This window comes from Leguminivora glycinivorella, chromosome 11, assembly GCF_023078275.1.
Source record: "Leguminivora glycinivorella isolate SPB_JAAS2020 chromosome 11, LegGlyc_1.1, whole genome shotgun sequence".
Taxonomy (NCBI): Eukaryota; Metazoa; Arthropoda; class Insecta; order Lepidoptera; family Tortricidae; genus Leguminivora; species Leguminivora glycinivorella.
In genome coordinates, this window is record NC_062981.1 from 9028762 (window position 1) to 9055308 (window position 26547).

Here is a 26547-nt window from a genome sequence, read left to right on the forward strand (position 1 = left end):
ATTTATTTTTATTCTACATTATTTATAGCGCGTCACGAGAAAATAAGGGATTACCGAACGAGTTACAACGGCATCGGCAGTGCGACAGAGGTCGTATAGTGTGTATTTTTGATATTACCGCGCATATTTAAAACCCTATGGAACATATTTCCAAATGATTTAATTAAAAACCGGCCAAGTGCGAGTTGTACTCGCGTTGCAAGGGTTCCGTACACCACAAGAAGGGCTTAAGCGCCTCATTTTTAAAAGGCTCTTAACCCGTAAATGCATCATGCATTTTTGACTCTATTGACAGAACGTAAACATTCAAATTTGAATAATCTTTGGCAAGGTCATGCGTTTAAGGGTTAAGTAATATTTGCGAATAATCGATTTTTGAACAATTCCTAAAACAACGAAACAGAAATGAATTTAAATGTAATATTCAAAAGCGGTCACACAATTTCAAGAGATTTTTGGTAACTCCTTGCAGCGGCAGTGAGTGAAATTCTTAATTTGAGTTTTTTTAAGTCCGACTTACGCTTGACTGTAGATTTCTAATAGGTTTCCTGTAATCTATCGATTGAAGGCTGTCTCGTGTATTTTTGTGAAAATTTTACGCTTAGTAGAAGGCGGTAAGGCGGTATGGTAATTTTTTGCCTATTTTCTGAACTTACTTGACTAAAAATTATTTAAAAAAATACGTTTTTCCTTTTTGAGGTACGGAACCCTAAAAATACTGTTTTTTACATACAAATATAATTCAGCACGCAATGTATTGCTACGTACTTTAGTTCTGTTTCAATACATCGTACTCCTTGGAGTAAGAACTGTCCATTAGTTCCGCGTCTTCCAGATATGAAACAGGTGCACGCAATACATTGCTGCTCAATATTTTTTAAATAAAATTACTTGTTGCATGGGTTCTTTGCACTAAAACCTTCTGGTTAAAGCTTGTGGTAATATCAAAAATACACACTGTACACGACGCCGGCAATCCCTTCTTCGGCTTTTTAAACTAATGTTTTACTACACATGTGACTACAAGGTATTCTCACATATTTGAGAAGTAATTAAAACTTAACATTTAATTGATCAACATATATCGTTAAAACTATCAGTTAATTACTAACAAAAATAACCTTTCTGGTTTTTTAATCAAAAAAAAAATAAAAATATCTGCTGATAAAATGATCGTCGTAATCAATGTCTTATTCTAAGTTATAATCAACAAATCTTAGTCATTAATTCACTCAGTTGTGGTGGGAAATTCTTATTCTTAAGTCGTACAAAAATATTGAAATATAGATTCATACCTAATTCTGAATAAAATACAAATATCAATAGCAAAGAAATGATGAAATTACATTTCTTAATTGAAAACTAACTTAAAATCACACATTCATCTTAAAGTAGATAGTCTATCTCGCGGTAGAACTAGAGATACTAGGCCCCTATCATGTACTTGCCTTGCTGGTTATAAGCTGTCTAATATGATTTTCAGGTTAATTGACCTTAATTTACACGGATATCAGTCTTAGGTCATCGCCAATACACCATACGTACTGTCGCGGCCACATTTCTCATTTACATCCTCTAACAATTTGGTTTGGTTTGGCTACGATTTCTTGCTATTGATATTTCTATTACAAAATTAACAACTATGCTAATTTGCGGTTGCAACCATCGTGGATCGGGCCGAAACTTTAAATACCATAGTATGGACCCTATTGCACTAGCGATTTGTGAGCTAGTTGAAAGTGAGGCGAGTGCGCATTGAGCTCGCCGTGAGCGATTTCAATGTAAAGATGATATGTGTTCGCAAATATTTTTTATGCAATCCAGTTTACGCCGCGTATTCGATACGAACGAGTGCAAATTTCGCAACGATATGTAAGTGCGCAATTCAACATCTTTGCTCGGTAGCGGCCAGAACCTCTATAAAGCTCGCGGCGAACTCGTTGCGTGCTCTCGCTTCACGCTTCAACTCACCAGCAAATAGCTACCTTGGTTGCAATCGCAAGTGTATACGAGCTAAGGCCTCTAAGCACTTACAGGAAGAACAGCCTATCCGAGAGCGCCTCAGACGGCTGTTCATGTATATTCTGCCCGACAAGGTACGCCAGTTTGTGTGCGTACTGGCACGGCGCCGGTACACGGACGGTGCCGGGCCAGTTGTAGTACAGATGGCACATCTTGTAGGTGATCTTCTGGCACTGGTCGGGCGACAGGCCGCTGTCGTCGTGCACGACCACGTAGTGTGTGGGGGTCACCGTGCCTTGGTTCACCTTTTGGGAGACGATCAGGAAGTCGTACCTGGAATGAGTGGAATTAGTAGATATGAACGATCGAGCCTTGGTAATAGGCCGTTTTTACATTATCGTTTTTACATAAAAAAATTACCGAAAATGAAAAATTTAGGTGACTGAACTACATGAAATCTTGCTGGTATTGAAGGACAAAACAGTGTTTCCGATGGAAAAATGTGTACCGATTTCAAAGGCAAAAATACAGAAAATATTAGGTGAACTACATGAAATACACCGCACTATATATATATTATTATAAGTATATATTTGTATATTACATCCCATGGTATTATTTACCTTTGAATCCATTATTTTATTCCAACCGCTCCATTTAATTTAGCTAACACCATATATTCAACAGTATGGTGTGTATTCAATAACATAGGTATCTTGATTGTTTTCATTCAAGGGGCTTCTCATCCAATAACGTATTTATTCTGCTATCAGCTATCCATAATTACTACCTGATCAACCATAAATAACGGCCAGGCCTTAACAATAATTCGCGATATTTTAATGTGATCCAGCTTCAAACTAAAAATAAATGTGCGGAACTCAAGTTGAACCAAGTGAAGACGCGACCGAATTAAGAAAGTTTTCTTACATGACAATTTGTTGTAATTTAGACTACTGGGTTTGTTATTAAAAGACCACCCTTGTTATACTCTGGTAGAATAGAAGGTTACACTCACCAGTCCCTCCTGGTGACAGTGTGGTCCAGCACAGTTCCCGGGCGAGGGTTGGAGAGCCCGTCGCGTCCGCGCGCGAAGATGCGCGTGTTTATCCGCTTCTGGACGACTATGTACGTCAGCGTCGGCTTGTACGTTTCGCCCACGACGTTGAAGCAGATCTTCATCTGGGGGATCTCGTAGTCTTGGACCACCTTCAGTTGGCCGTCGCCAACGCCGTCTCTGCATGATTAAAGAAATATGTTATTAATGTTTTAATTAAGTGACACCAAGAAAAAACTCAAATATTGTCAAGATGGAATGATCCAGCCACTGATAGCAATCGATGGATTAAAAGCTCGGCCACACATGCGCGTTTTGAGAGCGTAGGCGGAGTGTTAGTGGAGCGTCAGCGGAGCGCAATGGTAGCGGTGCGCCAGACGAACGCTGGCGTTGCGCCCAGCGGACGCCGGCGAGAACTAAAGAGCGCGGATTGCGAGCGTTCGTCCGGCGTACCGATATCATTGCGCTTCGCTAACGCTACGCTATCGAAACGCTTTATGTGTGGCGGAGGCTTTAACGTGTGACGGCATGGATCGTTAGCATCTAAAGTTCAAACTGCTGATCTAAATGGACAGACATCGTAAAAGCAACTGCTGTATTTCAAGTTCATCAAAAGAACTGAAACACCGACCAGTGTCTGTAATGCGTATTCATCGGGCTGTAAGCCCGTCTTTTAGAAGTGCTGCAGTCACACGTTGAGCTGTCATGATCACCCTGTGGGCACACCTCGGACACTGGCGATGAAAAATATGAAAGAGGCGCGTTCCTAGCACACATTCTAAGCTCGTGTAGGTGAACGCGTACCATGCTTGTATGAATGATATGACAGGTCGACTGTTATTTATTTATTTAAACTTTATTGCACTAATTTACAAAAAAAAAAAAAAGAGTACAAATGGCGGACTTAACGCCTTGAGGCATTCTCTACCAGTCAACCATTGGGCGTCAACCATTGGGTTGGAACTGTTCGCGTTTTTGACAGGCGATAACTGTGAGGTAACCGAGAGGGGGTGGGTGGCACTTTCAACGGGGAGCGGGAGTGGCCATACTGTACGATAGTACTGTGCTGTGGGGCAGGCAACGCTGCTGCAGAGATAAGAGTTTGAGCGCGCCGATGAGACACGACTTGAATCTATCCACGACTTCCTGCCCTTGATATTGGAACACCACCCTAAAACAATCTGTCCTGTAATGGACGCTGCAGCCGCTTACCTGTACATGATGATCCTGTCGGGCAGGCGGCCGTTGACTCGCAGGTAGTGCTTCAACGCGTCTATGAGACACGACTTCAGGCCGTCCACAATTTCTTGCCCGCGCTCTTGGAACACCGCCTTGGAGTACCAGTGGGTCATTGACTGGTTATATGACGCCACGAAAGCTGTAACGACAAAGTTTATAGTCAGAGCCTCATAACATAGTGAAGAGTCATCAATAGCACCAGAAAGAAATTTGGTATTACCTACATGGCACATTGCACCTAAAACCTGTTTTTATTGCGCTTTTTCCACACGGCGTCATGAGAACAAATGTAGACTGGAATGGTATCGCGATGATCAAGTTTATCTTCACTTTTGGATCATGGCTGCCATACAATGAGGTTTATTTATTTAATCGTATGGCTATAAACTGGTCGCTTACTAACAAAATATTATCAACTTAAGGACTACAATTTATCTAGCTTCTTCACCCAACAGGCTGCGTTCACATCAGGGATGAGGAAGTCCAGGGAGTGGCCAGTGTATTTCCTCTTTGGGCAGTCATGAATTAAGTGTCGTATTGTCTGGACAGAGGCTCCGCAGTCACATGTCGGAAAGTTTCTCCAGCCACACTTAAACATGTAGTCTCCGCAATGTCCATGTTCCGTGTCAATGAGATGTCTTTGTCTTACAATACCATAGTATGGACTAATATAACACTCACCACACACGCTACGCTTCTTCCGCCCAGCGTCATGGTAACTGTCGATGCCGACCACCATAGCAGTCTTGAACGGTATGGAGATGCTCCACAGAGTGCCTCCAAGTTTGCAGTTGATCTGCAGCAGGATTTTCTGCGTGATGGCCCGGACTTTCTTCTCGTTCATGACTGTGCGGGCGTTTATAACCTGAAATGACGGAGAAGTATTATTCATATTTCAATGATTATTTTAATTGCAAACAGGATGTAGGGGAAATTCGGCTTGCGTAATAGCAATCTTCAGGAAACGTCGGTCACATGCACACCACGATCTAGACATGGTTTAGATAGTGGTCTTGTAGTTGACTAAGATGACATCATTGGGAATTTCGAACTGTGTTATGGTTGTTACCTGCAAAGGTACAGCGTTCTCTGCACGTTTTCCTAGTTTTAGCAAGTTCTGCTTTTTTTTTCGCTGCGAGGTCATTAAGGGACGTGGGTTATATGTAGCCCACAAGCTGTATAGAAGAGTGGATGGTCTTTTACTACGTAAGTCCTCACCTGTGACGGCACAGGGTTCTCCGCGCAGCAGATCCTCTTGATAGCTGCATAGCGGTCGTCACGGGACGTGGGGCACATGCAGACCACAAGCTGTATGGATGAGTTGATGGTCTTCTTGAGCGCCTGCACGTAGGTCTCGGTGCGGTCGGTGGGCAGCATCACCATCTCCGGCTGCTGCACCATCACGCCCATGGGGCCGCAGCAGCGGCGGAGGGTGCCCAGGAAGTTCTGGGAAATTATTGTTATAAATTTTAACTAACAACAAACGATAATCACGAATAAAATTGAAACATCAAAGCATACACAAAAAATAAATGACAGTCTGCGCCGAAAGAGAATAGCCGTCAAATATGTGGGACCCAGATCATAAACTTGCTCATCTCTCTTGGTATAAATGATCGCTCATCTTAATATGTCCGACCACCTGCATCACGGTATTCCTTGTAGCATCATTGTTCTAATCAGAGTCAGGCTTGCCTTCAACTGAGTTCAAACTATAGTCTCCAGGACAATAATAAGAAAAGTTAGCATTTTTACATGTCTCTGTTTGGCCCGATGGTGGACTGGTAGAGAATGCCATTAGGCATTAGGCTATTTGTAGATTTTTGATTTTTTGTGCAATAAAGTTTAAATAAATAAGTTATAATAGCAATTGTAACATACCTGCGTGACTTGCTCATCCCTCTTCGTGTAAATGATGGACCATCTTTTAATATCCACCGCCTGCATCACGGTATTTCTCGTGGCATCGTTGTTCCAATCCGCGTCAGGCTTGCCTTCAACCGACCGGTTGTTTCCAAAGTACAGTCTCCGGGCCAGAGTATAAGCAACTATAAGAGTAAATAGTAATTGTAACATACCTGCGTGACTTGCTCATCCCTCTTCGTGTAAATGATCTTCTTAGTCGTATATTCTTGTCAGAGTAGTCGTGGTCATTGGGGTCGTTGTAGGGTTGCCAACTTTTTTTTAGGGAAATATAGTATTTTAGAAAATTCCATCTAAAAAATATAGTACACCGAAATAAAATATAGTACGGTACACATAATCGATAGCCAAGTCGTAGAGATCGTTTTTTCTGTCCACTCTAATAGCTCCATTCGGGTTTCATCGATTTTTGACAAATTTTGTGTTGCATTGGTTCTCTTATTTAAGTATCGTTGATAGTTGTATGGCCGAATATCACTTCCCAACTCCACTTTCGCGCAATTTTATTCCGCCGAATGTTCATTTCCCAACTTATTATTTATTTGCCAAGCTCACATTTACCAACTTAACATTTGACCTTTTTTAAAAAAGCAAACTTAATGTTGTCGAATGTTTCACTTAGCGTAATATATAACTAACATTTGGTACATTACATACAATAAATGAACTTATTTATTGTATGTAATGTACCAAATGTTTTATTGAACACCAACAATATATATGGCGTATTTCGAAAAATATGCAATATTGAGTCTTCTATCACTTTCTAAATATATTGACAGGTGTGCAATTTTTACTTACGTACCTATTAATATTCTTTTAATTTCAATAGTTACCTACTTACTTTTTTTACAAGACCCATATTTAAAAAAAATACCCATATTATAAGTACTTATATTTTTTATGAAATTTGACATTGTTTTAAAAACATTTTTACTTCAATGAAATCTAGACTTTTATAAAAATGCAAAAGCGATTTTAATTTTAAACTAATTAAAGCAAAAATGTTGACCAAAGAACCAGTTTCGGTCCTAAAATAGTTCAACTTTGATGGTAAATATCACAGAATCAATGAGCTGTGAAGTAGGTACCTAATTATGGGATGCTAGTTTGTTTAAAGACGATTCTGTTAATATGAAATGCTTTAGAAACTACCATAATATTCATAATACCAATGGATTCAAATCGAAGCTCATCGGAGTAGAGAATCCCCTTAAGAAATGTCGTTATTTAATATATCTTGGAAAAAATACAAATGTTTGCAAACAACGGTGGCTTTATACGTAACTGCAATATTTGCAGGACAGAACGAAGTAACGAAATGTACAGTGAAGGTTAGATATGAATAATAGCGCGAGCGGAGCGAGCGCGAAATTTTTTTCATTATCAAAACGCCGCTCCTGGCGGTTTGACCCTAGTGTAAATTCGCCACTGGCATGGACCCCAAAAATATAGTACTTTTGCGTACTATATATGCTTCATATAGAATATAGTACGCTTGGCCAAAATATAGTACAGTACTATATTATATAGTACGGTTGGCAACCCTAGGTCGTTGTGCTGCCTTTTTAATGGTTTCCCGCCATATTGCTCTATTTGCAGCGTTCCGCGCGCAGAGATTTAAGGGTGACCCGGTGAGAGCCCTCACTTGGTCTGTCCATCGCATTGAGGGGCGCAGTCTGGGTCTTGTACCGCCCACTCTTCCCTGAACAACAAGTCTCTCTATGGCGGAGTCTTCTCTACGTGTAACGTGACCGAAATAGCTAAGGGTGCGAGAGTGAACGACATCTGACAGTCTTTGTTTGACTTTGAGCTCCTGAAGAATAGACACATTAGTGCGCCGCTGGGTCCACGATATCCGGAGCATTCTTCTCCAGCACCACATTTCCAAAGCGTCAATGCGTTTTCGTTCACTCTCTCTTACTGTCCATGTTTCAGCCCCGTAGAGAAACACTGGGAAAACGAGAGATCTTACGAGACGAGTTTTCGTTGCCCTTGTGATGTCACGGTCTCTCCAGATCTTGGAGAGTTTCTCCATTGCGGACCGAGTGATGGCCATGCGTCGCTTGATTTCGTCTTCGGAGCCTCCGCCATCTGAGACCAGTGACCTAGGTATATGTATGAAGATACAACTTCACAGTTCCCAATCGCTTTTGTCTTATTTTCACTATTGCGGCTCACGACCATCATTTTAGTTTTCAGTCGGTTGATCTTTAGACCGAATTCGAGACTGACTGTTTCAACGCGACGCAGTAGTGCTTCTATGCTGTGTTCACTGGTCGCAATGAGCGTGGTGTCGTCAGCGTATCGCAGATTAGATATATTTTTCCCACCTATTGGTACACCATCCGTCCATTCTTCAAGGGCTATCCTCATGATATGCTCAGTATAAATGTTGAAAAGCAAGGGCGATAGTATGCACCCTTGACGCACTCCTGCCGAGGGATAAAGTGGCTTCGACATAGCATTGTCTACTTTTACTGTAAATGATGTACTGTACGTGTAAATGATGGCCCATCTTATAATATCCACCGCCTGCATCACGGTATTTCTCGTGGCATCGTTGTTCCGATCCGCGTCAGGCTTGCCTTTGACCGACCGGTTGTTTCCAAAGTACAGTCTCCGGGCCAGAGTATAAGCAACTATAAGAGTAAATAGTAATTGTGACATACCTGAGTGACTTGCTCATCCCTCTTCGTGTAAATGATGGCCCATCTTATAATATCCACCGCCTGCATCACGGTATTTCTCGTGGCATTGTTGTTCCGATCCGCGTCAGGCTTGCCTTTGACCGACCGGTTGTTTCCAAAGTACAGTCTCCGGGCCAGAGTATAAGCAACTATAAGAGTAAATAGTAATTGTGACATACCTGCGTGACTTGCTCATCCCTCTTCGTGTAAATGATGGCCCATCTTATAATATCCACCGCCTGCATCACGGTATTTCTCGTGGCATTGTTGGTCCAATCCGCGTCAGGCTTGCCTTCGACCGACCGGTTGTTTCCCAAGTTCAGTCTCCGGGGCCAGAGTATAAGCAACTATAAGAGTAAATAGTAGCTGTGACATACCTGCGTGACTTGCTCATCCCTCTTCGTATAAATGATGGCCCATCTTATGATATCCACCGCCTGCATCACGGTATTTCTCGTGGCATCGTTGTTCCAATCCGCGTCAGGCTTGCCTTCGACCGACCGGTTGTTTCCGAAGTACAAAGTCTCCGGTGCCAACGTACGGGCTGCCAGTTTGACGGTGTCCGGGTGTATGCTGAGACCCCAGCCTTTAAGGCGGTTTCGAGCGCTTTCGTTGTCCAGCACGTTTTGTATGTACTGAAATGAATGTTTCAGTAAGGATACCATTCAATGTCAAGATTGGCAAGACAAATTATTGGACAGCAGAAGCAAAACATGGGCATTTTTCTTATGACATAGAAAGAAATGAGTAGGCGAATTGCCTAATGGTAAGCTAATATCATCATCGTGCATAGCACAGTATAAACCAGTAATAACTCTTCTAACAAACGTACGCCGCGCGGGGTGCACACAAGCGCGTCGTGTACATACGCAACACATGCAAGCAGATTTGGATAAACGTGGATAAGAATAATATGCATAATGATAGTTTTGTGTTTTCTGACTGATATAATGTGGTATTATTATACTAATACTTATAGTTGATAGTATTAAATAACAACATCTTACTTTGGACGACGTCCAGTAACATAAAATTTATAGTAATTTTGTTCAACCACGTGCTTTCGAACGCAATAGGTACCTTTCGCGTCGCGGTTGCCAGAGAGAAACTACTGAGTCGTCCGTATACTGTGCCCATAGACACCAACCCGAGATCGGTACTATCGGTAGTGCGTTGCCCTGGCCTTCTAAAGCCTGCTTTAGGCTGAAACTAGTCTTTTCTTCGAGGTTTCTGAATGTTCCAACCATCTCGCGATGGCATTTTTAACAGCTACACTATAATAAGGGAGTTTAAAAAGCCTACTCCGGAACCCAGTCACATTGACTAATATCGGCCAGGATTATCATCATAGTGGTTGACAAGAATTTTTACAATTTTAGGGCTAAAAGGGACTTATCGCCTAAACGCTCATCTCCATTTATATTTGGCCCGAGGTTTCATGATGTGAAGAAACGTTGGGCCAAATATAAAAGAAAGTGTTTAGGCGACTAACTCCCGTTTAGTTCTAAAATTATGAGTTCAAATCGTGTTAGTTTACTTTAAATCACATATAAGAATGCTTACCTTTTTGAAAGCAGCATGTCGCTGGTTAGGGTCTATCCTGGTGTATGTGGCCACGTCCTTCATGAGCCTGAAGTTTGACCGCTGGTCATCTGACAGCCCTGTCAGCTGACAGAGCTCCGGCACAAGGCAGATTAGGAAGTCCGTGGGCACTTCAGAGCCGGGCATGCGTTTTGTTTCTCTGAAGACACATTTGAGATATTAAAAATTTTCAAAAAACATTTAGTTTAACTGTGTAGTAAGAAGTTTTATTCTGGTTTTCCATCAGAAAAAGGTTATTTAGGAACATGAAGCTGGTAAGCTACATTTTATGAAATGAAATATTAATTTCACCCATATATGCCCATAGGGTAGTTTTCGACCCACTGCTGAGAACACGCTGCTACTCATTAAAATAAATAAAAAAAATAAAAATAAATATTATAGGACATTAGGCACAGATTGGCTGAGGCAACCGGTAAGCTCAAGAAGGCTTGTGATGTGGGTACTCAGACAACGTATATATAATATACAAATACTTATATACATAGAAAACATCCATGACTCAGGAACAAATATCTGTGCTTCACACCCCATCATAGGATTACAGAGCGTAAGGTTGTCACCTCAAAAAATAGGGGAAAAATATAAGTATTGGGCACATATGGGTTAAATATCGTAAACTCACCTAGATATCAGCATGGGCTGATCCAGATCCATGATTTCGATTCCATAGTTCTTTTTATAGTAATCGATGTAGCTAATTTGCACCATTTCACCGCCTTCTTTCTTCTCAAAAGTTGATCTGGGCGTCATTGTATCGTCAATGCTGTCGACCCTAAAAAAGCATATAAGGTTAAAAATCTATGGCATTATACAGACGTAAGACTTATTACTACATAAGATACTATAGTATGTACCTCATTTTGTATATTTTCACCAGTACAACCCTTCGAACGAACCGCCTCTATAGCGGTGGCGGGCATTAAATTTCCGCCACTTTTAACAAATATTCTTCGTGCAATTTATGACACACATGATTAACAGTTAGGTATATGTCTGTGGGGGTAATTAACTCCAGGTTAAGATTTACTGTTATGAACTGCTGCCATGATATTATGACTTTAATAATTAAGCTAATCATGGCAGCAGTTCATAACAGTAAATCTAACCCGGAGGTAATTACCCCCACAGAAATATACCTAACTGTTAATTTACGGTAATGATAAGCTAATCAAAGATTACTAATGCTTACAGAGAGGGGTAAGTTCAATAGTTCAGTTAGTCAAAGGGCTAACAGTACTCAAAAGATTAGAAACCTCTAGTATATAATATAACATATCCAACATACCTGAACAGCTTTTTGTTATAAGTCGTCATAACAGAGCAGCCAATAAGCATCTCAGTCATGGCCTGCTTCCAGCTGGAGCCCTTTGCCTGGACCGTCTCTTTGATGAAGCTCAGCACCGATTGTGTGCGGAGAACTCGGCTGGTGGAGTCCAGAGACAACATGAGCCCGCCTTCAAACTCGTTCACTGTTGTTACGTAGCTGAACAAAAAGATTGGAGTCTTTATTTGAGGATTAAGTTGTTTTGTTCTAACGTTCTTGCGACGAGAACAGTGTGTGAAATGCTTTTAGATTTTCTACTGTTTCTTCATTACCCAGGCAAAAACATCACATACAGGAAAAGTAATAGGCTATTAGACTCATCGAATTTGTCACAATAAATGATTGTCTTATGTAGTATTTTACATTAAAAACCGGCCAAGAGCGTATCGGGCCACGCTCAGTGTAGGGTTCCGTAGTTTTTCATATTTTTCTCAAAAACTACTGGCACTTATCAAGTTCAAAACAATTTTCCTAGAAAGTCTTTATAAAGTTCTACTTTTGTGATTTTTAGGGTTCCGTAGCCAAAATGGCAAAAACGGAACCCTTATAGTTTCGTCATGTCCGTCTGTCCGTCTGTCCGTCTGTCCGTCTGTCACAGCCGATTTACTCGGAAACTATAAGTACTACAGTGATGAAATTTGATGGGAATATGTGTTGTATGAACCGCTACAAAATTATGACACTAAATAGTAAAAAAAAGAATTGGGGGTGGGGCCCCCCATACATGTAACTGAGGGATGAAAATTTTTTTTTTCGATGTACATACCCGTGTGGGGTATCAATGGAAAGGTCTTTTAAAATGATATAAAGTTTTCTAAAAAACATTTTTCTTAAAGTGAACGGTTTTTGAGATATCAGCTCTCAAAGTCGTAAAAAGTATGTCCCCCCCCCTCTATTTTTATAACTACGGGGTATAAAATTCTAAAAAAAATAGAGGTGATGCATGCTAATTAACTCTTTCAACGATTTTTGGTTTGATCAAAGTATCTCTTATAGTTTTTGAGATAGGTTGATTTAACTGTAATTTTGGTTAAGTTATTGGTTTATTATATTTGCTGCTACGGAACCCTTTGTGCGCGAGCCCGACTCGCACTTGGCCGGTTTTTTTCATATTTTTTAAACATATGGTTCAAAAGTTAGAGGGGGGGGGACGCACTTTTTTTTCCTTTAGGAGTGATTATTTCCGAAAATATTAGTATTATCAAAAAACGATCTTAGTAAACCCTTATTCATTTTTAAATACCTATCGAACAATATATCACACGTTGGGGTTGGAATAAAAAATAATATCAGCCCCCACTCTTTATGTAGGGGGGTACCCTAATAAAACATTTTTTTCCACTTTTATTTTTGCACTTTGTTGGCGTGATTGATATACATATTGGTACCAAATTTCAGCTTTCTAGTGCTTACGGTTACTGAGATTATCCGCGGACGGACGGACAGACACACATGGCGAAACTATAAGGGTTCCTAGTTGACTACGGAACCCTAAAAAAAAACAATATTTATAGATTTTAGGTATTAAGGAAGTGATATAAACACTGTACAAACAAGTGTGTTTTACACAGTGATAATATCACTTTCTTGATAGTAGACCTTCCGTTTCACTTCCTTCACGATTTATTTATTTGCTAGAGCAGCACATTGCACTTAGGTACATCAATATTCGAAAGACATCACACCTTTAAAACAGCTTACCCGGGCCAAACTTCCAGCTTATGCTGCGGTATCTGCACCGCCAGATGTTCGTTGAAATGCTGGCGGCCGAATCGCACCATGTTCAGATCTTTCATGATTTGCTTGAATAGCACGTTGTATAAGTGCACCATTTCGCTGAGGCGGCGAGTCCTTCGAAAGATGATCTGTGGGTACATTGCATGTGATTATTTTATTATAGTGCAGAATGTTATGGCAGACGGTTTACAAGCTATTTCGTGACTTCTAACTTTGTAGGTTGCTCTACCTACAAAGTTAGAAGTTCTTTCAGCCACTCACATATCGTAGCTAGGATATTCGTATGGCTTTAAGTATAAAACTTGATATTACCAATTAGAGACATTAAAATTTCATTAATTTATTAAAATTTGCGGAACCTACACCAAAAAACTAGAGGGCAATTTCAACTTATATTCGCCAGTCTTTTAAGCAAAGAGATGCAGATGGGGTTTTATGGTATACGAGAGATCTTACCCTACATTATGGTATTTTCTCAACAGCACAAAAATTCTGGTTTTCTCTTTTGGCTGGTATAATTATTAAAGTCAAAACTTTACACACAAGTAATTGAACTGAAAACAGAAGCCTAATTTGAATCTAAAATATTTAATAAGCTTAACACACAAATTTGGGACTTACCTTGATGTTAACTTTCGAGTTTGCCTCGTCATAAGGGTTCGTCGACACGAGATTCAGGGCCTCCTCAGGTAGCATATGTGGCACATACAGTGTGGTGCCGTCGAAGGTCTTAGTCTTGAAATATTGGCTGTGTTCTGCAATTAAATAATTAAAGTTGGTTTTAAGTTTAACAAACTGTCAATCTGGAAAACCTTTTAGATTGAGACCCTGCGAGGTTGTGCAAGTCTTACAAGTATATTAAACGTGCATTTGGTGGGCTATCAAAACAAGTCATAATTTTAAGATGCCTCGCTGTTTGGAGTTTGGGCTACCTACGAGACAGGCTGAGCCTAGTGTAGGAACCAGAGAAAGCCAAATTGTAATTTTCTTACCCATGGTACCTACATTTATTATTGTTAAAAAATGTATGTTATGTACTAGGATAAGCGCGAAACCCTTGTAAATGACTTTTTGTACCTACCTAATAAATAAATTGAGATAAGAAGTTACACTGTAAGGTTGTTTGTTTGCTTCCTCATTGACATATTATGAGGCAAAGGGAATCAGCTCTGCCAAAGCTGTGTAGACAATTTTATTATAAAATTACCTCACAGCCTTGATGTTATCGATTCATTGGACAATATATCATACCATTGAGTAGCTTAAACCGTAGAGCCCGGTAGTCCTGATCAGGCTGGTAAGTCACTTCATATTCAAAGACACTGTTCTCCTCAAAGTTGAGACGGATGTAGTTGGCAGTGACTTCACAGGGGTCACCGGATTGACCCATCTTTACCACTGGAGGTGTGTCTTTGACTTCACTCTGAAATATTGATAAAATTAATTATGGTTTATTAATCGGCAAACACATTTATTATTTATTTATTTTAGGTAATTATAAACATAAATCTCTAATTAATTTACATAGTATCGTTAAACCAATAAGGTTTATCTCGATACCTATTCCATTCCGCGGTAGATGTTATACAATACAACAATCAATGCATGTGCAGACCAAGGATCAAACTTTTAAAAAGGAGACAATAATCTACAGCCGTATCCACTATAATTATTTCCAGTAATGTCTACTACTTTAGATGTTTCGAATAATCGAAACCGGAAATTCAAAAAGCCGCATATAGGTCAACCTACTTACGAAAGGTTTTGCTTCTAGCCACGGATCTCGTCCCTCCGGGCTGAATGGAGGTGCCTAATATAATGGCATGAATAATGCTTGATTGGCTACTCACAAATAGCTCCTAGCGGGGCTCCTAGGGCGCCGCGGTGCAGGTGGTGCATGATACCTAGCTAGCAGTCATCTTGTGCGTCAAACTGACTACGTCATTACAGGCAGGTCAAGCTACTTACGAAAGGGTTTTTTTTCTAGCCACGGAAGATACCTGTGCGTAGGCGCCTGATAATGGCATTAATGGTGAGTCCGTTCTGATTGGTTACTTCAAAGAGGATAGAGTATTATAGAGAGTTACTGTCAAAGTAAAATGTGTAATCACAGTGCATAGACATGCCAACTGCACTCGACACAGGCTTAAAACTTTTGAACCTCAGTTTAGCGCTATCTAGCCGAGCGTCCCCCAAAGGTGTATCGCCATCTAGGTCACCGTACCTTTTTCTGTACGGTTTTGAGGTACGTTTGTTTCTTAGACTTTATCTGTCTATACGGAGTTACATAATATGTCTTTGGTTACTTACAAATGGTTTGTTCCTAGCCACGGATGACGGCGCGGCGGTGGTGCCTGATACCGTGCTCGCGGCCATCTTCTGCGTCAAACTGCCGATGTCGTGGCCAGTCTGGCTGTGGCCGTTCTGGTCGGCTGCTTTTGGCGCCGTTGCTGCCATACGGGCTTGTCTAGAAGTAAATTAAGTGATTTTTATATGGTGCTTATGAACCGTAAATGGACAAAGCAGCGGGTTGAACCTAGGGTATACAGTATAAACTCAAGTAAGTGCTGCAAATATAAAGTGCGAAAGATTGCTAAAGCCTCGCTAAAACAACCCTTATAGACCTTCTAGTCAGTAAAAAATTGCAAGAGAGGGAGATTATATTCTAACCAACATCACTACACCTCGCCCCGTCAGTCCGTCTGTTTGTATGTACCGAATGGAATTTCATGCGGTTTTTTATGCATAGAATAGCGATTTTGACGATGGATTAGGTACCAAACTTGTAAAGATTTTGTGTGAAGTGGATGAAAAATTACGATATTGATAATCAAGGCAAAAAAATCACGCGGACAGAGAGGTTTAATCGAAATTGATCCACAAACCATTAGAGATACAACAATAACAATGTATCTATTTATCTCTTATATGCAGTGGCGGCTGGTAGGTCATCGAACTGGTGGTGCACTTTACTTGCTCATTAGGTATTAATATGAGAAAACGGAAATAAAAACAGTTACTAAAAACAAACACAGGAAACAGATATACAGTACTGATAACGGGTGAAAGGTTATCCATCACAGCCGCCGTTTCCGGTCGGCTGTGCCCGGCGCCCGGCCGGCGTAATTCGTCAAACATCGAGTGTTATCGGTAATTTTCGGTTGGCGCGTGCGGCGCACGAGAACAGACTCATTGCTCGGTACATTTCTATGAATTATCTTGTGTCTCACGCTTCTGGCATGTTAGTTGTTTCCTTATCTACATAAATATTAAATCTTAAAATAGCTACTCGAATAAGTCACGCATGTATTCCCTAAAAATGAGTAGGTAGTAGAAACCGATTGTTATCAACTTAGGTATCACATACCGATTGTACTCAATGAAGCGCACGAGTTTTTTTTTTTCTTTATAGGGAAAATAATAAAATAAGTCTTAATAAAATTATTACAAAGCACTTAAATTGTTTCGTCATAAATAGAAATATTGATATGGTATTTTAATTAATATCTCGTAATTTCTCAATATTTTAAATTTGGTAGTTCAGCGCACGAGCGCACTTAAACCGCCACTGCTTTTATGGGTAACGTGCTATTCTTTGGAGATAAAAGCCATCGAGCCATAACACTTTTCGTTACATCTGGTTTTAGGTCCGGCCACTATATACTTACGTGTTTTTAAAGACGTTCACCTAACGTTTCACGTCAAAACATTTCAACTATACCCATTTTTATGCTTTACTCCTCTAGTTAGTTACCTAATAAAGAGTTAAGCTAGGGCGTCTGTACTTACAACTGCTGAAACATCTTCCCTCTGCCAGTGCCAGACGCTTTAGGTGTAACCCCGGCGTGGCTGCGGGCGGCGCTACATCCGAGGCCGGGCTGAATGTCGGCGCTGCAATCATACACAATATTTTTTTTTTATTGTAGACTGATCAGCGAATTGACCTAATAGAAAGTGAAGCTGAAGACAGAGTCTAAGATGGAGCTCGCCGATTCAGTAATTGCCTAATGTGTTCATATATTGTATGTGTATACAAGTTTTTAGTTTAGCATAACTATTTAAGCCATTTAAGGCATTGGAGATAAACTCTTTTTACTTTGAAAGAAAAGAAAAGAGCCTCGCCATTGCTACTATGTCTACAACTAGATGGGTTAATTACATCCATACTAATATTATGAATGGGAAAGAGTGTGTGACTGTTTGTTTGTCCGTCTTTCACGGCCAAACTACTACTACTACTTTTTGTCTCATTCTAAAGCCTCACTTCCCTAAAATGGGGGGTGGAAGTGTGTATGGAGCATTCCGAAATTTTCTATCTTAACGCGAGCGAAGACGCAGGCAAAAGCTAGTTGATGATAAATGCGTGATGATTCCACAAGACACGTAAGTTACCAAAGATAGTATTTTATTTGTACAATTTTAAGGTTGTTTTTAAAGTAGTCACAGTTTAGAAGTCCCTAAGGTGTGTCTCCGTTTAGAAAACGATATGTACTAGTGTTGGTAGATATTTTTTGGTTGCTAGTCGCATCAGTTGACATCTTTGGTGGTCAAAAGTTAATAAAGAGTGCTTCAAAAGAAAAGGACAATACTCACGTCCAGGTTGCTGCTGTCTCTTGGCAAGCATGGCCAGAAGATGCCCACGGCCGCCCCCGCCGACCGAGGATGGTGCAATGGTTGTGGCGCTTACCTAAGAAAAATATTCCACTTATCAAGGACTAGTGCAACTTAAGACTTATTTTGACCGGGATATAGACCGTGATTACCTTTTAACCAACCAACTTTAAACTTTTTTTAAATAACCGTGAATCATTCAAAACTCTTAGTGCAACTTAATTAGAAACATTATTTATAATAAAGTCATTTCTGACATGGAATAAACTAGAAAACAATGAGGTTGTTGGCTATTGTTCAGGTTGTATTATATGTTCTATGTGCTTTGGCTTTATTTTAATGCCAAGAACAATCCGTTTAGTTTATGCTTATGAAAAAGAAGTGCAAAGGGTTTAATGGCTCAAATAATCAAGAGACAAACATTACTCATGTGATTGACAAGCAAAACATATGTAACCTTAGTATGATTCTTCAATCATATGTTTTTGTAATCATTTATGCTCTAGTTTGCAGCTCAAAATGCCAGACAGATATATTTTTTTAAATAGCCATGTCCACACAAGAGTGAGGCATGTCTCATATGTAGATGTGCCTTGGCCAAGGCAATTGTGCGCTTTACTGGGCTCTGTATGTACCTGGAGGCCATTGCCAACTTACAACACTTGCTCCAGGTGTGGCATCCGGAGAGCCATCTGATCCAGAGTCCATGGTCTGCGCCTTTTTAAGTGCCATCATAACGGCAAGGCCACGGCCTCTGCCTTTACTGGGATCCATTTCTTCAGTTTACTGTGAAAAGAGATAAGATTGTTGATAACCAAAACTCTCTTTTTTAACACATTCACTGTCAGCAAACCACCTGGTGGGTGCTCATGAACTTTGCTCAGATGCTGGACAACCTGCTAGGCGGGTGGTCACTATACAAGATAATGATTATAGATAACAATTGGTTTCTGGAGTAGTGCACCATTTATTGTCTCACGGTGAATGTGTTAAATCATGATGAATGTACTGAACTCAAGGCCAATAAAGATGAGACTGCAACCCAACTGTAATATATAAATGTAAAAAGAGCAGTCTGAAAGTAGTTTCCAAAACTGATACAGGTTGTCAGTACATCAATTATGGCTGGTTTGTCAAATCATCTTCATTAAACAACTTTTTTTATTTTAGAACATCCAAAAAATGACTTACAATAAAAGTACATAACTCCTATTTACAAAAATAACACAATTATATTCATTTTGATGGTCAAAAATCGTAGGTACTGTAAAGAACATAGTTTGGTCTGTAAAGAGTATAAAAGAAAATAATTCTCCAAAAACATGCTAAAAGATTCTTAGGCTTAGGATTCTTATCAAGTGATACGTACACATGCAAGAGATCCTTACTTAACGAGTGTCCGAAATAAAGATTGCGAATGTCTAAAGAAAAGTAATAACTACCTACCTTCTTAGGCCATGCATTACATTGCAAACTTCGTATTGTAAGTTAGAAATGAAATACGTAATATTTCAAGGCAAGATCTGATCTACTAATTACAAAACATTATTTAGTTTTGATTTGTTAGGAACAAATCTACTAAACCATTTATTTTAATCATAAATAAAATGCATCTCAAGAGAAAGTAAAGACCTCAACAAATTACAAAATGTAATGTAACTGACCACTGACAAAATCCCTTCAATACTCTTAAATACCATTAAGTGGTTGAAATGTCGCCCTAAGTTTAAAATATCTATTACCTGCAATAATTAGTATGACTAATACGTACTTGTAAACAACTTATCGTCCCAAATTATAATAATAATGAAATATAAAAGTAAAAAGAAAATGCTGCTCAAGCACTTCACAATAAACAAAGTTCCCAATCACCATAGACAAACATGTTTTTTTAATGCTGGTGTTGCTAGTTGACGATAAAGCTAGCTATTGATTATCAGATATCTTAAGGCCAGTCCACGGGAAAAATTAAATTGTGTCAATCTCCAATGAGGAGGCACCAAAGCAAAGAATATAATACTCACTAGGACAAGATTAATCTTCCGACATTAGTTTATGAAATTTTGTTTTGGCGCCAAATATAAACCCATAGGCTACAGCTACAATACAGTATATATTGTGAGAAAGACATAAGTTTTAAGTACAATTTTTAAAGAATGAATGCTATTCTGTTGTAACTCATGTCATGAACTCTTTACTTTGCACAGTTTGCACAAAGTAGTATATACAAAACAGTATGGTCAGATTCTACAATCTACATGTAAAATTATTGTGTAATACTTATCAGGGACCATACCGAAGAGTAGTACCTATATGAGACCATGCAGAACTGAGAACATGCCGCTTCGTGAGGATGCGACGGGTCTGTGGTGTAAATTGGGTGTGGAACTGTGGAAAGAGATAAACGATAAAGCTAGGAACATACTACGCGGACGTCCGTCGTAAATCGACCGCGACCGCGACCGATCAGTGTGCACGGAACAAAACATCCAGCGAGCCAGATTTCGATCGGACGTCCATGCGCTCAAGGCCACGTCCACGTCCGTCGACCGATAGTTTGCACGGTTAAGCTAGGAACACACTACGCGGACGTCCGTCGTGAATCGCGGACGGAATCTGGACAATGGAAATACACATAACCGTGCAAACTATCGGTCGACGGACGCGGACGTGGTCGGACGTCCGATCGAAATCTGGCTCTCTGGATCGATAGGTCGCGGTCGCGGTCGTTTTACGACCGCGGACGATTTACGACGGACGTCCGCATAGTATGTTCCTAGCTTAAAGAATCTACGCGGACGTCCGTCAATCGACCGCGGACATCTGGACAATGACATTACACATAACCGTGCAAACTATCGGTCGACGGACGCGGACGTGGCCTTGAGCGCACGGACGTCCGATCGAAATCTGGCTCTCTGGATGTTTTGTTCCGTGCACACTGATAGGTCGCGGTCGCGGTCGTTTTACGACGGACGTCCGCGTAGTATGTTCCTAGCTTAATACTAGCTTTTTCCCATCCGCAAGTTGGCTGGTGCGGGCTGGATGAGATTAGATTAGCTGAAGATCGGGAGCAGTGGCGTGCATTAGGAGAGGCCTATGTCCAGCAGTGGACGAGGATAGGCCGATAATGACGTAGCTTTTTCCCGCGGCTTCGCTTGCGACAGAAAGAGACAAAAAGTAGCCTATGTCATTCTCCATTCCTTCAACTATCTCCACTTAAAAAATCAGGTCAATTCGTCGCTCCGTTTTGCCGTGAAAGACGGACAAACAAACAGACACACACACTTTTCCCGTTTATAATATTAGTATGGATTTAATTTGAAGGGTAGACTTAGCTTTTTCAGGCATGACGTCAGGGATTGGGAAAAAAATTAAAACAAAGCTATAGAATGCAATGTTGATTCCGTTTATTATATCTACAACATATTCATATAATTATTATAAAATGACTAATGAAATATCTAAATAATAACTACTCATTTTTCTCTTTAACTTTTGCTTCCTCAAATTGTTTGAATATTTTTTCACTTAATTTTTCACCCTCATCATCTATTTGCTCTACTGAAAGAACTTCTGGGATGTAAAATTGCATCATATTTTGCACCTGAAATCAAAATTGAGATACATATAAGTTAAGTATACTTATTTATGTTTATCGATTTTTTTTTATTAAATGAGGTATTAGACAGTGGTCCCACCAAGAGATTTCTTTTTATGTGATAGGAGGCAAACAAGCACAGAGGTCGCCTGATGGTAGGTAAAGATCACTGCCACCCAAAATAATACTCTCTTGCTCTTCAATCTTGACAAGTGATGATAAATGTCTAACAGAATATCGTCACTAAGTATTTTGAAAAAATCTCGTATCTCACGCTGCTCCTCAAAGTTAAAACGCAGTAAGTCTATATGCATTCCATACATACTTACTACAATTTTCTTTTCATTGACAGACGAAGACAATAAAATCATTTCATTTCATTTCAAGATACAAGTTTTTTAAAAGTAGTGACGATATATATTTTTTAGAATTTTGTCGCATAACTTACTCCATTTTTTAAAGTGACAATAGAGCTTGGGCAAGATGAACATGAGCCTTGCATTTTGAGCCTTAACACCCCATCTTTAAAGTCCACAAATAAGACGTCACCACCATCCTCCTGTACCGTTGGTCTGATCCGTGTATCTAGAAGTTCCTTTATCATTTGTACTATTTCATCATCATCTTCATTGATTTCTGTAAAAATTGGAAGAAATATTAAGTTTTTTTTCGACGACCGGTCTGGCTCAGTCGGTAATGACCCTGCCTGCTAAGCTGCGGTCCTGGGTTCGAATCCTGGTAAGGGCATTTATTTTTGTCATCACAATATTTGATATTTGTTCCTGAGTCATGGATGTTTTCTATGTATATAAGTATGTATTTACCTATTTAAGTATGTATATTGTCGCTTAGCACCCATAGTACAAGCTTTGAGCTTAGAGCCGGCGTAGCTTTATTTGACGTTCATATGCGCATTGTAATATGCCTACTTGAAAAATAAATATTTCATTTTCATTTTCATTTTTTCATTTTCATTTGGTTAGTTTGGGGCTAAGTTGATCTGTGTAAGGTGTCCCCAATATTAATTTATTATTATTGAAATTATATTCAATATTAAAATGTGATCAGTTCAGAGTTGAATGTTTGCTATGAACTCATTTATGTGATAAGCACAGTGCTTCAAGGTGCTCCCAAACTGGGCTGTTATAAATAACATTGTTATAATATCATTTATAAGTTATATAACAGCCCAATATGGGAGCACCATAACCAAAAGATATGATGATTGTAGTACTTTAATAAGTATGCTATAGCCTATAATATATTACACATTTTATGAGAGATATCTATTGTTCTTAGTAATAAAAGCACAATGTTGCTAAAATGACTGATGCTTTACTAAAAAAGTCTCAAAAATGAATAATTTTGTGAATGTTTTGAATTTTTCCATAATAGTTCATTATGATACTAGTGCGAAACAAAGGAAGTTCAAAACAAGTGGCGATAAATTAAAACACGACCGAAGGGAGTGTTTCACATGGACACGAGTTACGAATTGCCTTTTCGAATGTGTATCATACAACGTTTTTCAGCACAGATGACCCTCCAAAGTTTCGAACTGGCATATAAATAATAGACCACTTCTCACACTAGTGTGTAAAAAAAACTTTCTGTAACTTTCAGTTCACATCTGCCTCTGCAATAGTCAAAAACACAACTTACGAGTATCCCCAGAAGGTTTAGCATCAGTAACAACAGGCAAGCCACTTGCAAAGAAGTCCATGATTGTGGCAAAGATCTCTGGTCTCAGCAGTTTCCATTCAACATCATCATCCTGCTTTGTAACTGTTACAAAGTCAGGTCCAAAAAAGACTGCTTTCACACCCTCAATGCGGAAAAGCATTTTTGCTGAAAATAAACATATTTTTACTATACAGGTTGCTCAAATGAAAACAGAAGGAGTGTTTGCCCAACAGTGGGCACTGAGCACATACTTATAGTCATTTATTTATTTCCTTTTTGCTGTGTACTTGACACAGCACGGTGACCGCTTATCTTGGGTATTATAAACTTTGCACACAATATTCAATATCTTTAAAAATGAATTGAATTCTATTAATGTGTTTTTCATATACATATTCTAATATGTGCTAGTGTGGCGAAGAAGTCCAAACTATGGAGCATATAATTCAGCGATGCCCTCTGCACTCATACTCGGGACCACCAGAAGAGCTGCTGCGCCTAACACCCGACCCAATTGCTTGGCTGAGCGCACTGAATATTGACATTTAGTTTAAATTGTAATTGTATTTTAATGTGTATTCTCTAACATTCATATAACTGCCAGTTTTTTTATGTATGCTATATGATTAAATAAATAACTAAAAGTGTGCATGTTAATCTGATTTACATTTTGATGTGCACAAATTAGAATGTTTATAAAAAAGTTTTAATATTTATTAAAATAACTGTACATTTATTTAACTGTACATCTGTAAAATAACTGTACATAAAAATTCCATACAATAAATATCATAAAACTAGGCAATTAAAAAGAAAACTAAAAATCTAAGTCTAAAGATGGCCCCTGAGGCATAGTGCCCAAGATGCAGCATTTCCTCGCTGAATTACAATACTTATAAGTTGAGCGAGGAAGCTGCCAGCCCTTTTGTCCCCTGTAGTATCAGTTTTAATTATTTATATTACCTAGTGGACTGCAGTAAGCCGCTGCCATATTAGGGAAGTCCATAGTATGCCCTGGCTCTAAGACTTTGACACCAGGTAAGAATTTCACACTGTTTGGGTTTGGCGTATCTTGAGTTTGGATGAACATGCTTCGGCATTGGCATTTTCCCATAACTTTGACTTTGTTATTTGTTTTATCCAATGGTGGTGATGAAATCCCGCTAAATTGTTTAGCATCACATCTGGAAATCGTATAAAATTTCAGTAAAATTAATAGCGAAAGAACGTAAATTGCGGCGTAGTGTGGAATTCTCGATTCTTTCTGTTTCTTATTACCTGTTTAAAGCAGCGGCGCAAATGCGTCCGCAATTATTTCCTGTTCGAAATAATCTTAGAGAATTTCGCAACATGTTTATATTATAATTTAATACTTAATTACGAAATATACAACTTAATCTCTGATCGTAAGAGGAGTATTTTTATTTTAGATTGCTTTGACAGTTGACATTGACAGCTTTGTCACTTAACAGCTGTTACAGCTGTCAGTTTCACTCAGATGTCACTTTATTTTTTAAATTGTTGCCAGGTGTTACCTGTAAAAAAGCATTAAGTTCTCGCTACATGGTCACTGACCACATCTTGAACACGATTTATCCACATAAGGCCCATAAGGGCCCCTCACATCTAGCGTCTCGCGAGCATAGCGTTGAGCCAACTGTGCGTAGGCGAATGCACAAACGCTCACGACACGATAATATCTCTTTCGTAACTATCTCTCTTGCGAATTGGCGCGACAGAGCCAGACTACATTTCTGCGCCGTTTCGGTGGCGTTTCGCGTCGCAGAGGCTACGGGACCTGTATGGAAAAGGCTTTTCCATACAGTTGGCTCGATGCTACGCTCGCGAGACGCTAGATGTGAGAGGGCCCTTAATTTAAAATGCAGTGCAGTCGTCTGTTAGCATCGTTAGCACTTTTAACCGGAAGTTCTGTTTTTATCATTATTTTATTTTGTCTGTGGTTTGCAAGATGGCGTTTAATTGATACTTGATTTGCTATTTAAATTATTTGTTAAGTTAAAATAACAATTCCTTAAGTTATTCTAATAAATTAGTCGACTGTGGGTTATTGAAAAAAGAAAAATTGAGACTGTGTTTTGACTTATTTTAGTACTTACTAAATGCTTACTAACATTTTTGTGAATATTAAAACCGGTAAAAGTGAAATGTACTTACTTATCATAGAAATAATCTAAGCTTACTTACCTAAACTAAAACTAACACGAAACTAAGATACTTATCAAACTCACAAAGTTTTTGCTTGCATGTTCTTTTTACTTATGCTAGTGTTCTATATAGATGATAAGATGGCAGATATGAGAGCTAAAATTATGAAGTGCTAGACGAAAATAGGCCTAAGCTTCGGAAAAGGTGGTCTGACTCTGTTGAAGAAGACTTCAGGAAAATGAGGAAGCACATCAATCGGAGGAAGATTGCCACTGGAGTAAGATAGTGGAGGAGGCAAAGACCCGTGTGTGTGTGGATTGAGTGAGCACCTACCGAAAATAAAAAAAAATATGCTGATCATTTAGTAAAAGTTCTAAAACAATTGTAAAACGAATCTCTGAATTTGTAAAAAGATAAATCAAAAGATACAGCCATTAACATGTGCTCACTCAGTTCTCACAAACTACCAACGAAAACAGTGAATATATTATTTTCTCGCTCCCACTTACAAATCCGGTACGCTCATCTGTTAGCACGATTAGATTACCAGGTTCTGGTTTCTTACTAGTGAAGTATTATATTCTTTGTTTCTTACCAATTATCATTCATGTCCTTTTTAATGCATGAATGTCGATATGGTTATTATCCTGACGTCGATAAAAATTACACAATACACATCATCACTAGGCCAAGAACATAACCTAAAAACAGTTTGCAGATGGAGAATTAATATGGTATTAGTACTATTAGTTTAATATAAACTATTATCAAAATTGAACGAAACTCCCCAATCTCAATATGACAATGGGAAGGTGGGGAAAATCAGGAGCCGACATAGTGTGGTCACCCTACTTGATACATTTGTATGAGAAAAGTTATGTCTGAATATCTTTAAAACCAGACAACGAATATAAAATATTAGATGGTGGATATTTAGTAAAAAATTTTA

At 39.2% G+C, this 26547-nt stretch overlaps 2 protein-coding genes across 2 annotated transcripts; both read right to left on the minus strand.

Annotated features, from left to right (window-relative positions):
* Positions 1-1830: 1830 nt before the first annotated feature.
* Positions 1831-18166, minus strand: LOC125231069 (piwi-like protein Ago3). Its single transcript, XM_048136415.1, has 15 exons — positions 18131-18166; positions 17327-17428; positions 15848-16004; positions 14789-14960; positions 14159-14292; positions 13502-13665; positions 11762-11959; positions 11099-11248; positions 10435-10612; positions 9249-9506; positions 5477-5704; positions 4940-5123; positions 4232-4397; positions 2981-3199; positions 1831-2295 (listed from the first exon to the last, which is right to left on the minus strand). Exons 2-15 carry the CDS (start codon positions 17338-17340, stop codon positions 2031-2033), a joined length of 2487 nt encoding a protein of 828 aa, XP_047992372.1. The 5' UTR covers positions 17341-17428; positions 18131-18166; the 3' UTR covers positions 1831-2030.
* A 3370-nt stretch (positions 18167-21536) lies between these two features.
* Positions 21537-24874, minus strand: LOC125231076 (NFU1 iron-sulfur cluster scaffold homolog, mitochondrial-like). Its single transcript, XM_048136420.1, has 5 exons — positions 24711-24874; positions 24396-24616; positions 23412-23597; positions 22198-22385; positions 21537-21755 (listed from the first exon to the last, which is right to left on the minus strand). Exons 1-5 carry the CDS (start codon positions 24782-24784, stop codon positions 21624-21626), a joined length of 801 nt encoding a protein of 266 aa, XP_047992377.1. The 5' UTR covers positions 24785-24874; the 3' UTR covers positions 21537-21623.
* Positions 24875-26547: the final 1673 nt, after the last annotated feature.